The sequence below is a fragment of the Spea bombifrons genome, chromosome 1 (assembly GCF_027358695.1).
Source record: "Spea bombifrons isolate aSpeBom1 chromosome 1, aSpeBom1.2.pri, whole genome shotgun sequence".
NCBI classification, from domain to species: Eukaryota; Metazoa; Chordata; class Amphibia; order Anura; family Pelobatidae; genus Spea; species Spea bombifrons.
This window is the reverse complement of record NC_071087.1, coordinates 120,644,223-120,658,875: the sequence shown is the minus strand read 5'-3', so window position 1 is coordinate 120,658,875 and position 14,653 is coordinate 120,644,223. Positions and strand designations below refer to the sequence as shown.

At 42.1% G+C, this 14,653-nt stretch overlaps 1 protein-coding gene across 9 annotated transcripts in view; it reads left to right on the top strand.

Moving 5' to 3' along the window:
- Positions 1 to 14,653, top strand: part of FBRSL1 (fibrosin like 1) — a 228,666-nt gene that overhangs the window by 89,764 nt on the left and 124,249 nt on the right. For all 9 annotated transcript variants that reach the window (XM_053471388.1, XM_053471396.1, XM_053471412.1 and 6 more), the window contains exon 3: positions 8,788 to 8,889. In XM_053471388.1, the coding sequence (XP_053327363.1) occupies positions 8,788 to 8,889 (102 nt within the window). The remainder of the gene's footprint in view (positions 1 to 8,787; positions 8,890 to 14,653) is intronic.

The window sequence follows — 14,653 nt, the reverse complement described above, 5'->3', positions numbered from 1 at the left end:
CTTAAGGCTACCGAGTCCCCCAAAGACCTAGTCATTGGATAAGCTTTTCTGTTTCGGCTGTAACCGTTCTGTATCTCTGCCCTGCTAATTGTAGTTGAGGTGGTGTGTTATGTGTCATTGAGCTGGAGAACCTGCTCCTCTAAAACTCCATTATTCAGGGTAGATGTTGAGCCCAGGTGTGTTTATATTCCACGTGTCACTAGTAAAAGGAGACATCTAGCATAGACTTTATTGGTGCTACCATATCGACATGATTCTTTTTATGAACCATGGAAACTGGAGACAGCATCTGTGCTCATTCCCTACCGACTGTCGCCCTTATCTGTTAATCCCACATTCAGCATACAATATGTTTCTAATGTGTTCTATGCCGTCGGCTGCATGGGAAATGCCTATTTCCTCTTGTACCATTTTGACAAAGCAGTGATCCAGCATTTTATAATCATCACCTCTTCTTAATTAATATCAACATATAAATAGCAGAGAGAAAATTTTGGTGAAGAACCTTGAAATACTATTGGTGTAGCATTAAGGGGAATAGGTAATGGGTAATGATGTGCCATAGTGGAATACAATGATGGTATCAGGGTGTTTCTAAGGAGAATGGGGTGATGGGTAGCTGTGTGGTTTGAGGTGAATAGGTTGATGGTATCAGGGTGTTGAAAGGAGAATGGGGTGATAAGTGATCGAGTGCTGTAATATTTGTGTGTTATTATATACCTTTCAAATACCGCAACTCTTGACCTTCATAGAATTGCCATCTTCCACTATGGCAGAATTTGATGCAGTCTGAATGGATTTTCTATACTATTGATGTCATTTAGTAATAGAGTGTTTCTTATAGTGTGCGTGTACCTCAAGCCTTGTGATCTTCTTGTTTATGCTTCTTCTCGTCGGTCACCATACAGAGTCTTTCTTTATTGTGTAATAACTGGGGTCGCATTTGCTCCCCACCATCTGATTCAAATGGCACGCAAGGAGTTCTTCCTGTGTGTCACTCAGGGATCAGGGGCTTTTACTCCATGTTGTTCCAAAAACCTGTGTAAGAAAGACGTCCAGGGATGGCTGGACTCTGGCAGTCATTTTCAGAAAGAACTGCACAAACTCTTTGGTGACTAACAGCAGACTTTTGTCCCACGTTGGCTGCTCATAAAGATTGTAAGCTTGCGAGCAGGGTCCTCTTTAATGTATTGGTTTGTCTTAGTCTCTTGGTTCTAGTTTTGTCATACCCTTGAATATATGTATTTTGAGAATTTCCGCGTAAATTGTTGACGCTATTTAACGAAATAAGGGACACCGAAAATGTGTAGCAGAACTATTTACAATAACGAGTGCTGCGTATTAAAATGGAATACTCAGGACTGTACATATGATTCATCATGTGATGCACAATGACAGTTTACATAAAAACTGAATATTGTAAATAGACTGAAAAACTGTGGCTGCCTGTAGGGTACTGAGTGTGTAATGCTGCAATCCTTTGCTTGGCGTGTCAAAGATTGACACATTTGATGGGCTTTCTTAAGCACCTCAAAAGCAGACATTAAACACTAAAGTGTTCTTCATTATACTCATTCAGGCTTCGCCTGCACAGAGCCCTTACTTTTTGGGATGTGAGGGATGCTTTACTGACATCGGTGGGCGGCCCCGTTGACATCGGTGGGCGGCCCCGTTGACATCGGTGGGCGGCCCCGTTGACATCGGTGGGCGGCCCCGTTGACATCGGTGGTCGGCCCCGTTGACATCGGTGGTCGGCCCCGTTGACATCGGTGGTCGGCCCCGTTGACATCGGTGGTCGGCCCCGTTGACATCGGTGGTCGGCCCCGTTGACATCGGTGGGCGGCCCCGTTGACATCGGTGGGCGGCCCCGTTGACATCGGTGGGCGGCCCCGTTGACATCGGTGGGCGGCCCCGTTGACATCGGTGGGCGGCCCCGTTGACATCGGTGGGCGGCCCCGTTGACATCGGTGGGCGGCCCCGTTGACATCAGTCAGCAGTCTGCTGAGGTTTGGTGCAGGGCTAGCCCTACATGCTGAAATTTGAAAGTGGTAAGACGAGGAGTGCCCCGACTCTCCATTGTGACCTGGAGAAACGGTGCTTAAACCGGATTCTCCCAGCAAACCCAGAGAGTTTCCAGGTGTCCCCATTTATTAGTATAAGACCTGACTTCATACAATAACACTGTACAGTGATTTCCTATTCTGTTGACGAGAACTTGACTACTTTATTACCCACCACCCAATGCAGTAAGGTTTGATTGTAAAATATTTGAGTTATTCACTTACTATGCTGGCCTCGCCTTCTGGACTGTCCTAGGAAGGTTTGCCTTGTAGAGTCAGGTAAGGAAGTTCTGTTTTTATCACTGGAGAAAAAATATCCCCAAAAAACCTTGGCAATGCTGAGGTATTGCGCCTTTGAGGTTTATTTACTAAAGCAAGAGTTGTCAAGAGACATGTCGGCATTCTCCACCTTGACTATGCGTTATGATGGGCCATCCCCAATTACCCCTTTATAGTTACAGGTTTTGTGATATTCCTCTAGGTCCTAAGCCCTTATGTATCAGTTTCTCTTTATTTACGGTATACATTGTTCGTACTATAAAGGTACCGATAACGATTAACATGAACATTCTTACTAGCTGCTGGCCACATTATTTGTATAAATGTTTATGTACACGGAGTCTTACTAATGGCAGCTTACATAAATTTGCTTTTAGTGGGATTTCCCTTTTAAAGCATTTGGGATTATAAATTCCTCAGCTCTATTATCGTAAAATCATTTGATATCCTTATGTATACCGATCCTTGCAATACACTCCGATCGGCCCCATAGCAAAGTCTTCATTACCCTCTAGAGAAGTTAGCCGCCTCACATACGCTGTAATCAGATCTGACAATTTCAAACCAAGCTCCTTCCAAAAAAGCCCAATGTTTTCCCAACTCTTTTACGCAGCTCCCTTAGGACTCTGCTCGCTACCAAATGTTTGATATTTAAGCCCTGCTCCAAAGTGATCTCTGCACAGATCTGTACAGTTCAATTATAGCTGCGAACAGATTTCGTTCCACAAACACGCCGTTGTTCCTGTGCAGCTGTGCTGGTGTCTCTTATTTATAGTTAGTCTGTTTCTGGTGTAACCCTTTTTTCCCGGTCTTTCCTGTAGCGTTGTCATTTCATTCCACTATTAAAATAGATATACCCCTTTTAACATTTCATTAGGGTTCTAGGCAGTATACAGGAACGTTTATGTGGCCATTTCCCGGGCGCCCGTCGCTGATCATGAAGTTATTTTGGGGCATTATATTTAACGCTCTGCAGTAGGATAAAGGCTCGCTGCGTCTTATATTTAGAGCCGTATTGGTAATGCTACCAAGCAAGTCAACGTTTAGAGAAATTTCTCCATAAACACGTTTCTGTGGCAACAACCTATGAGTGTCTGTTATTATGTCACACGATTAAGTATTCCTGGCAAAAATTATGAATGAACCAAAAATGTTTCCCGGAATGGTTTGGACTTTAAATAGTGGTAGGAATGATGGTTCTAATGCTGCGTAAGATTGTGAGGTTTAAAGCATCCGTATTCTTTAACGGTTTGAGAGGAGGTCCGGTTGGGGCTATTTCCTTTTACTGTCTTGTGTCATATTTATATATTTGCCCATAATGTTTTCTCTGTTTTTTCATTGAAATCTTTTACAGTTTAGCACCTGAGATAGAGAAGAAAAGGCCAGATTTTTCTCTAAGCGCAGAGACCTATTCTGTGTAATTCGACGAAGCCATAAAACCGATGTGGCCCAGATAGCAAATAACTTGCCATTCAAAGTGATTACTGAGGTTCTAGGGGAATACGCGATCGCCAAAGCGCCCAGATACACTCGGCGGGAGATATCCAAGCAAGCCAGGGAATTTTCCCAGTCTGTCTCGTTAGGAGCTGAGAGCATCAGACGTTCTACTCTGAGACACCGAGGGCACGTTTTGGCCAACTGCTCTCTGCTTTCTCTCAGTTCCAGAGCCAAATGTTAATATTTTTACTTAACAACCCTACAAGCAGAGCATGTATTTTATTCCGAATGTACAAGCTGCCCGTTTTCAATTACATCTGAAGTCTCTATTCCTCTGTCATATATTTTGCTGCATGCGTTGCCTTTGATAATGAACAGACCAATCCTTGCGTGACTCTTTGTCTTCCGATAATATTGTAATGAGGGGGGCCTTGTAATTTTTTGCTTAAAAATATGATGGTTTATTCCATTGACACTATTTTTCTGTGTTCCCATTTAAAGGAAAAATCTGCCTCCAAATAAGTAAAAACATCTTAATTACCTTTAGCGGGCATGCGCAGAGCAGCAGCTGTCTTCTGTGTCTGGAAGGCTTGTAGCGAGGCTTTGGCGTGATAACACCCCTGGAAAGTAATGTAAACTGGGAGATTGTTATCACTTAGGCCCTCGTTTACACGACACATTATAAACACTATTTTCACAAAAACAGAACAACTGCTTTATTTGGAAGATATCGAGTAGTGTATCTTATCACTAGTCCGCCCATTTATTTCAATCCTTACAATGCCGGCCAACCCTGTGTGGTAGGACTTGATTAAAAAACCAGGACTGTCCAACTAATGCAGGAACACTTGGCTGTTATGGGTTTTAGCCGAGTTGTACAATGGAAGGCAGCTGTACAAAACACGGAAGGTGGTTGCACGAAAGGCTCTCCTTTTTTCATTCATATGGAAGTCCCTGTGTCCTCCTAGGTGAACCATGACAATCCATGTGCTGCCAACACCTGCGAACCGGATCATGTCTAGTGGGCTGTTTGCCGAGCATGAACAGGGTAAAGAACGAAAACATTTGGTGTGACTGCTGTTTAAAGGGGCGCTCCAGTGTCTCATGGAGCCTCCTGAACTATAAATACTTCTGTAACTACTTTCTTATACATGAATTTGCCCTGCAGAAGAAATACTTATGCAGAAGCTGCAGCTCCCCGTCTCCTCTCTGATCTTACTTTTCAAGCAAGCAATCAGTGTCAAGAAAGCACAGGGATCGTTTCCTTGGCACCTTCACGGTGGAGTCTTGTTAGACCCCAAAGTGGACATCACAAAAATGAAAAGGGATTGTCTTAGCTGTCAAATGCATTAAAGTGGATATCATGACTGGATAGTCCCTTTAAACAAAAAATAGTATACGAGACCTGTCAGCGAATTGTGCTGCGCTATTTGCTGATATTTCCGCCTCTCAGCTAGTGATATTCACCCGTACTTACAAAGAGGCGACCTGGTTAAAGGAGACTTTTACTTTCTAGCTATTAAGTTTTCCTATGGGTACTGTTGCAGAACCAGATGGCTTCCTAAAGGCACTGGAATCCGCATGTTAAAAATCTGCTCGGCAGTGTGTAAAATTACTGCACTTCATTAATTCAGTGACGTTAGTGCTTTAAATTCTATCTGTCTATCACTTTTTGTTATTCATCTGCCGATTGGGTTCATACCGAGAGCTTTGGGTCCCGCTGGGAGAAAGGCGCTGTATATACTGTATTTTTTGCATAGGACGGGAGAGAGCCTGTTCTGGTGTGAAAACCTCCGTTACTATGTGTCTTCATCCATGATACGTTACAAGTCTCCAAAATAATTTAGTATTTTTTTACTTTGAGTAACAAATGTGTTTAGTTCATTTAGTTAATCAGTGACCTCTTATCTGTTTAATCTACTAAAAAAGGCAAACATTTATCATTTTATCAACAAAAAGGCATCTTGGTAATAAAGAGTGTCTTTGCATACTGAAGATTTTGGCTGTTTACAGAAGATATCATCTTTTATTTTCTTCCTCTTCTTCAAAAAAGTTTTCTATTCCGGTAAATTACGGTAATGTTTTCCCTAATATTAAGTGGAAGAGACTTGATGAGATAGTTGAGTTTTTAATTTGTGCCGTTCTCGCTACAGTTAGTGTTTTACAGATAAATGACATATTCTGTGCTTTACAGTTTTGTCTGTTTTAAATGATCCGGAAAGTTCTCATATCTGGAGTTTTGGCCAATTTAATCTCTATAAGCTTTTTTGATACCCTCCAATATATTTGTAATTAAAATGTCCATTTGTATTTATTAAGGCAGTAAATTGCCTTTTTAACGGAGCCGATGGTCATTAAAGGTAATTTAGTGAGGAAATAACGGAGGCAAGATATTAGCTGTGATGCATCCAATCATAATAAGAGAGAATGCTGTGTCCTTGGGCCCCGGTTCACACCGAGGTGGATGAAATCCAGCAGTAGAGATGTATTTTTGGTGCTGGGCTTTGGCCATCCCGTGCTTTCACCCCTTTATATCTGTGATCATGTGGGACGGTGTGGCTAGCTGGCCAGTAGATGGTCCTCGCTAGGCTTTTTTGAACATAGTCATGATGAGAGAACCAAAGTTAACGCACGCAGTGTATATGTAGCAGTTATAAATCATGCCTAGTACCTTAAGCACCTTCTATCTCCTGGTAGGTCTGTGTGACTCTTTACTGCTCGACATTGTGCCTGGCCTGACCCTTGGGACATTTACCAAAATGCGTCGGTAGCTGTACAGCACGGAACGTACGGCCTGCACCTTTAAGAACGAGGGGGAAACCAGCCTGTTAGACGGATAAATAAGCGTTCAGCCTGTTTGCAGCAGCTGTAGCCGTGGTTCGTGCGGAAAATGAAGGCAGATGATTCAATTTGGCCTGTGCCCCGAGTACATTTCCAAATGCTTCTGTGTGTGCGCAAGATAATGAACAAATATATTGAGATGGCACGGGATCAGTGCGAGTTTACCGCTGCAGAAGCATCTCCCTCTCCCTCCTTGTGAGGGCAGGCGAACTCTGCGGAGTTAATGGGGGTTAGGGTCCCATCGCCCGCCACCTTTCAGAATGACTTAAGAAAAGAATTTGTCTCCTTTTGCCCCAAGGCTCCCTGCTGAGCTCAAAGGGAGCTTTTGATAAATGGAAGTGTATTTATTAATAATGAGCCAGGGCAGCCTGTCTGTGATCTGAAAAGTGATGCTTATCACACACGGTTTTCCGGTGGCATTGGAAAACCCAAAACACCGTAAGAAAATGGAGAAGTGGAGCAGCTCGGTGAGATGAATGCACTCATCCTGCCCAACAACTCTTTACTTGTATTTGTATTGTGTGTCCAGATAATAAATAAAACAAAAGCCATTGCTGCAAAAATATTTGCTAGCAGAACATTTTCCCATTTTGGTTAATGCGTCAAGGAGCGAAGGCTGGAGCTTTAATGATAGAATTTAGTATTCTGCATTGGTCTTACATCCTTGCAGAATGCCCAGCGTGAAGCTTTTATTTGGCTGGACGCCACAATCGTAGAAAGATGCATTACGCTTTGGTTACTTTGTGATTAAATGCTGCACTGGGAGGATGCGGGTTGAAGCTCAGCTATGTGTCATTCTTGCAATGAGATATCAGTAGCAGAGATGGAGGTCGTAGTAGTGGAATACGATTATTCCTAGCACTCATGCACTTCAGAGGAAAAGAACATGTGATCCTGTGTTGGCTCAAAAACAAAAGAGCAGATCACATCTTCTCTGGGTGTTATTTTGTCCATTTGTTTGTCCTGGGATAAGCAGAAATTGTTGGAATGCAAATGTTTGTTTTTGATACTCACACCTTGTTGTAGGAAATCACATTAAATGGGCAGCCTTTAGCTACTCAGGGTCAAAATAATCAGACAGATGGAGTTCCCGGATGGAGCTTGTCCGTCTATACTGCTATATGAGCTACAGGCCGGATGTGCTGAGGCCTATTTAGTAAGCATTTGGCCCATCTCACCAGCCCTTTTGTTGCTCATTAAAACTTCTATTATATGGTCCTTGGTCTCATATACAGGATAGCTGTGCGCATATCCCAACGCCTCTTACCTCTGCCTTTGAACACGTATTCATTCACGTGATGCACGGAACATCGGATCCTTGCAGAACTGTAGGGGGCGCTCTGTTTTGCAAATTCTTAATTTTAACTAATTAGAGTAATTGCTGATGAGGTTAGGCAGGCTTCTCCATCGCAGATGCAGGCAGCAGGTGTAAATGAACACGATCTGTCACAGCTGCAAAGAGGTCCTTGTAATTTCTAGCAGCACATAGCGGGCCGGACCCCTTTTGGCACATCTAACAATTGATATTTACTCAGGAAGGTTAATAACGTCAGCCAAGCCTCTAATTTGATTGCCAGTGCGCAGCCTCATTAGGTCCGACAGCTTCAGTATGCAGCAGCCTTGCTGTTATTTTAAATACAGATTAATTAATGAGCTAAACTAGAAAGACACAGAAAATGGGATTTCCACATACTGATTGTTTGAGTCAGTGTTTGAGTATTATGTAGTTGTATAATTATTATATAATTTTACATTCCTTTAAGAGAAATACAAAGTAGTACAAGCGGTTTATTCACTAAAGCAGAAGTTGGCAAGAGAGTTGTGGTTTCGGCTTAACTTCACTGTGCCTTGTGAAGGGCCAGCCCCAGTGCCACATTTGCTGTAGGAGAAGTTTGGCTGGTCCTGCACAGTGTATTGGTAATCTCAAGTTTTCTTGACCAATCTTCTCACCAATTGAATCATGTGCTTCATACAGTGCAACTTCAGTGAATAAAGTGCATTGTTAATGTTTCTCTGACAAGGTACAGCAGTGTTGGACTATCTGTGGTCCTGGAATATTTGCTTTTCAGCCTTGTTTTACAGGGCAGTCCAGCGCAGTATTTCAGTGATGGTGATACAGACTTTACAGCAGCATTACAAATTAATAAATTCACTTTCTGTTCTTTTGCAGATCAAGAGCTCCAGGAACAGAAATGGCAGGAACAGTGAAGATGGAGGCATCAGGGAAGCAATGAGTTCCCAACGTAGCAGCTCCCATGACCGTCTCAGTGATGTAAGTATCATATCATATCAAACAAATGGCTTGAAGCTGCTTGTGATGTCCATAGGAAGTTCCACCAAACGCTGCCTCATGCCAGACACCTCATTGGGCAGGTTAATAATCTCACGTGGGAGGGAAAGTATTTGGTACTCAACTTCATTCTCACTTGAGTAAGTTGTCTTTCACATTGCAGATACCATATTGGGTGTAGTTACTAAGGGCTGGGATGTCCTATGAATTTAGTTCTGTAAAAAAGTTAAAGGGTCTGCTAGACCCTGCCGGCTGGGGAAACTTAACAGAGTGACCCTAGCAAGTCTTAGAAACACATTTGTACTTTATGCCAGTTGCTAACTTCTTGATTATGAGTGCAATCCTCATCATACGCAGCCTTCGAAAGGTGCTTGATGAATAGGGAATTTGCCAGACAACCCCCTCCACACACACCATCTATGTAATATATTTCTCCTCTTTCATTAATTCAGCACTAAGTTTTCTAACATAATTAATCATTCTCAAAGCCCCATCATGATGTGTCTACTGCTCCCTGGTACTTTGAAGTCCTCTGTATATTTTCTCTGGTAAACCAGATTTGCAGTCTGATCCCTATTGTCAAGCGTGCACAACCAGGACAATGCTCTCTTAAACCAAATGCAGCACCTTTATAGTACTTGGTTGCCTGCCCATTGACTGGTTCTTGGTATACTATACTGCCATAATATTAATACTACTGTATATTCAGAGTAACTTAAAATTAAAAGGAATTAAATGCAAGTCACATTTCCTGGACACACATTGTCTTCTGCTGCCTGTGTGCCTGAGATTGAGGAGAACTCGATACCCGCTCACAGCAGACTGGACACTTCCACATTATGACATTTTAATCACTGGCAGAAAAACAGCCATGTTGGCAATCAGCAGGTCTCCCCATTACAACATATTTTCCTGCAACTAATTAAAACTACATTTGCCCCTTATTCCAGAGAGATTTAAGTAAGACGAGAGAACAAAAATCAAATGCCTGCAATTTCTGCAATATTGGATTTAACATTTCAATAGCAGAGCACATCACCCCCTCCAGCTTCCACCCTACACGTGGGAGTCATGTTGAGTTCTATTAATGTAAAATATGTTTCATAGCTACAGCCTGTCACAAGGAACGCTTTATGCCAGCCAGATTCAATTGGACAGCTAATTTAGATTTTAAATTGAAAACACTGCCTCTTTTTCAGAATGCAAAGTAGCGGAAAGGAGGGGGGGAGTCTCTGAGGCTCGCAAAACAATAACATTTGGATTTAACCAGCTCCCTTCTACAGATGGATGAATCGCTCAGTATGGAATGAACTGTTGTTCTGTCAGCAGTCAGCAGGCACATAGGAGCCGGTCCATTCAAGTACCCCGTCACTCAAATAGCTCAAAGACACCCTACCCAAATATTACCCACTCTATAGTAATAAGCAGCTACTTCCTTGGGTTAATGAGCACTTAAGTAGTGATTAAAGATAGCGACAGTAATGAACACTGTGCTACTGTACGTGGTCAGACAAATCACTACGCGTTATCAAAACACTGTGATTAATACACAGACACACACGTGGTTGTATGTATTGCTTTTAGTGTCCCGGCTCATATTCTGCAAGGAGAGAAACATGACATTAAGGAGAAGGAGGTATTTGCTGCAAATGTGTTAAGGAGCTGAAAGTATTTATTTAAAAATGTCAGGAGAAATGTGCTCCTGGCAGATAAAAGCTGTGTTTGAGTTGACAGCTCTGACAGGCAAAAGTTATGGGAGGGATGCGTGTATGTGTGTATGTGCATGTATGTGTGTGTGTATGTGCGTGTGTTTGTGTGGGAGGGTTCTATGCATCTCGCTGATGAGAAGAAGCCTAGGATTGAGAGCAGCGGTTTTGTTGTAATTCAGTAATATAACATTAATTGCAATCCTTGCATGTTAGGATGGGATAGCATTCCAGTCAATACTTTTTCATTATAATTGTGTTGTCATGCAGTGAAATCCTCTTTACACATAGCCTCTAAAATACATTTCATGTGTATTTAGCAAAATAGAATTGTTTTCCACAATTAATACAATTGAAGCTCCCCACACGTTTTAGAGGAATGGAACACTCCAGAATTCTATTTGGGCAAATAGTGGAGGAGAAAAATGTAGGGTATCCATGGCAACCTCATAAACCTGTCATGCTGCTCCATGAGTTTGCGCTCAATCAAGCTTTGTGGCCGGGGCATTTTGATGGGTTTATCGCACTCGGCAGATAGTTTTATAAGTAAGGCTGCCAATTAGAATTCCTTCCTTCTGTTTAGCAGGGCATGGCTCGTTACATCTCCTGCTGACATGTTGGATTGACTTGCCCTCTGTCTGTCCCCATCTGCTTTTCGACAAGCGGTAGATCCCGTTTCTTTACATTAACGGGGGTGATGGGGAGCGGTGGCAGGTTTTGTACTTCACTTAATGAGTTAACTCTCAAGTGTTTGCTTTAGGGCTTCCCTTTCCTGCATCCTGCGTCTCCATCCCCAGGCACCTAAATATTGTTTATGTCTCTGTGTAATTGTTCCCTTAATCTTTAGTGATGTCCTGGGCCGTGTAAAAATCCATACATGGTCTCTCATAATGGCTTTTAAAGAGGAGGAAGAAGGGAGGGGCTGGAGGTTTTTTTTTCTTTCATGTTTCATGACCCAGCTTAAGAGCTGCCTGTGTTTTAATGGATTTTCTCCCTCGCTCAATTGAATGGATTGTCCCTCATTATCATTTAAATAGAAGCCTCAGTCCCTGTGAACATGGAAAATTTGAATGCGGTTGTAAAGCTGTGATAATGTGAAATATTCTGAAGGTGAAGGCAGGCTGGGGGAGGGGAGGGGAGGGGGAGAGAGAAATAACTCATTGCAATTGTCACAGGTTCTTGATTTCCCCCCTCCCCCCACACCCACTACATGATGGGAAAATAGACTAATAATTGTCTCCCTGGCCTTGCAAAACCGCCTGCCCTAGTTAGTTGAAGCTAACACTCTAATTGTCAAGAGCGGCCCCCCAGATGAATGAAGATGTATTCAGGGCACAGCAAGGGCTAAACATGAGTGATACCAAGAGGCAAAGATTAAATTGGCAATTATTGGCTTAGCGGGAAAGGTTGGCAGGTGCACTGCTCACATTTGAGTCACCAGCAGAAAATGGAAAATGCAGCTACATTATTCACATGTATGCTCGTTGCGCGTTTAACCTTTTCCCTGCTGAATGACTGCAAGGGAAAGCTGGGGGGTGGGGGCAGGAGAGAAACCAGAATCTAGATCCATCCCTGATTTAGCAGCATTTTTATAGGGGAGGAGAAACATGACGATTCATACATTGCTACTTTTTTCAAATCCTGCAATTTGGTTTTGGTCGAAGAGTAATTCCGGCCCATTTTGTGTGTGAATGTGTAATATATATAGATAGATAGATAGAGATATAGATAGATAGAGATATAGATAGATATATATATATATAGATATATAGATATATATATATATATATCTAGATAGAGAGAGAGAGAGATATAGATATATATATATATATAGAGAGAGAGAGATATATATATATATATATAGAGAGAGAGAGAGAGAGAGAGAGAGAGGAGAGAGATATAGAGAGAGAGAGATTTGTACGGGCAACACGAAGGCAGCCTTGCGGGAGTGTGCAGGAAATCTGAAGTTCAGGTAAGGGGGTGGGGGAGTTTGTATGAACGAGTATGCATGATTGAGAGAATGAGTGAATGTTTGTGAATAATGTTTTGATTGGACATATGTTGCGGGAGCGGAACACACACGTTGCGGGAGCAGGCGGTAATGGTCAGAAATTCAGCGGGAGCGGGATTAAGAAAACAGTCCCGTACAGGGCTCTACCAGGAAGCATACAGTGGTATGTTTTCTGCACATGCTCAGTGGAACTCCAGTTCTACTCAATGAGAACCAAGCTCCCATTAAAAAAAGGGTTGTGGCATCATTTGGGTCATACTTAAATATGTGGTGGGATTGCCTGATAATTCAACCGTTTTGGAAGAACATTTTCTCCACTATCAAGAGACTGGTGAATCATTTTCCCCGGGTCTGATGCTCCTCCATTACCCTTGGGCGATTTCAGGGTATAAACACTCTCTGACCAGACGCTTACTAAACGCTGCTTACCAGTTTATTGGAAGTCTATGCTGGCTGTGCCCTTCAGGGGGGAATGTGTCTTGAGAGTTGAAGAGATTAGGGTGATGGAGGAGCTTCCGATCAGATGACCTCATACACTGCTACATGGCTCGGGTGGCTGGAATTCACGGCGTCGGAGGAGTTTAGAACGCTATTGAAGTGAGGGTATGGGCTGTAGATGTTGTGGGGTTGAAGTGGACTTCCCCCCCCGGCAATGCTTTTAGTGTGCCTTCACACTGCGTTCTCTCAAATGTATTTATTTCCCTTCTCTCTGTCTTACTTTCTCTTTCTTTATTCTTTCTGTCTAAAGGTTAAATATGATGAAAATGCAGCCCATACATTACCAAAGCCGTCATAAACTCGAACATATGTTCTGTGTCTTTACCGTGACCTTTTATGTTTTATGTATCGTTGTTCATACAGTTAAAGCCCAATGAAATCAAAGGGTGTACACTAATGTTTTCCTAGCATAAATACAATTAGCTGCTGCTTCGTTGGCTTGCATGGGTGCAACTGAGCATGTGCAAGCAGTCCATATACTAAAACTTTCAGTAGAGGCGACTGGGGGAGTCCGAGTTTCCAGTAACCGAGGATCGCATGCTCCAGTTTGAATGTAGTAAAGTCTATTGAGATCCACGAAAGTGAGAAGGGTAATGTGGTCTTTGACGTGCAGCAAAGTTGTCCATGTGCAATCTGTTTTTCCTCCAGACCTTTGGAGAAAACCATCTCAAGTTTCCTTATGTTTCAAACAAATGTTTATAGCCTAATTACGCTACAATAGTGTAAACACACACAACTTAATCCAATTGAAAGCACAAAAGTATCTGAAAGGTTAAAGCCTTAAAGCAGAAGAGAAAAATATAAAATAAGGATATTTCATATTACCTCCTCTCCATTATATTAAATTATTAATTAGTAAAAGCAATAATAAATAATACAATATAAAATGTTCTCTGTAGACAGTATTATCACAATTAACTATATTAATATTTATAGAGATAATTTTCTTCTTCTTCTGCGTAATGCAGAATGATAGATCTGTATTAATAAAGGAAGTAAGGTTATGGAACAGCAGTAATTTAATGATATGTTTTTCTGCCTTTTGCTGGAACAAATAAGGAATGGGAGCAAACAATTTTGGGGTATATTCCCCAATCGTGAACATTTCACCTCTCTGATATGACTGCATTATGAAGGACAGCCCCAAGGAATGTCTCGTACAAAAGAGTGTGTCTTGTTTGGATAGATAAGGTGGAAATCTCACAGATTTAACTATCAGGCCCAGCTCAGCCCTACTTCTGGAAGCACCAGCAGTTAGAGGGAAAATTAACAATAATATTAAAATTGACAATATACCAAAATTGACTAACATTAGTGCACATTAAGACATTCTGGTGGAAGAGGAGAAGTTTGCTCTTGCAAGCTATGAAATCACATTACACTGGAAATATTCCTTAATGATTTGTGTACGTGCTGCTTTTATTTTTCCAAATTAGATCTTGGGACGTTGTATGTAGTCAGATGAGCCTGATCTGGAGCCATATGATGCAAAGATCTTGCTTGTTTGTGTTGTTCACGTTGCAGCGGCTGT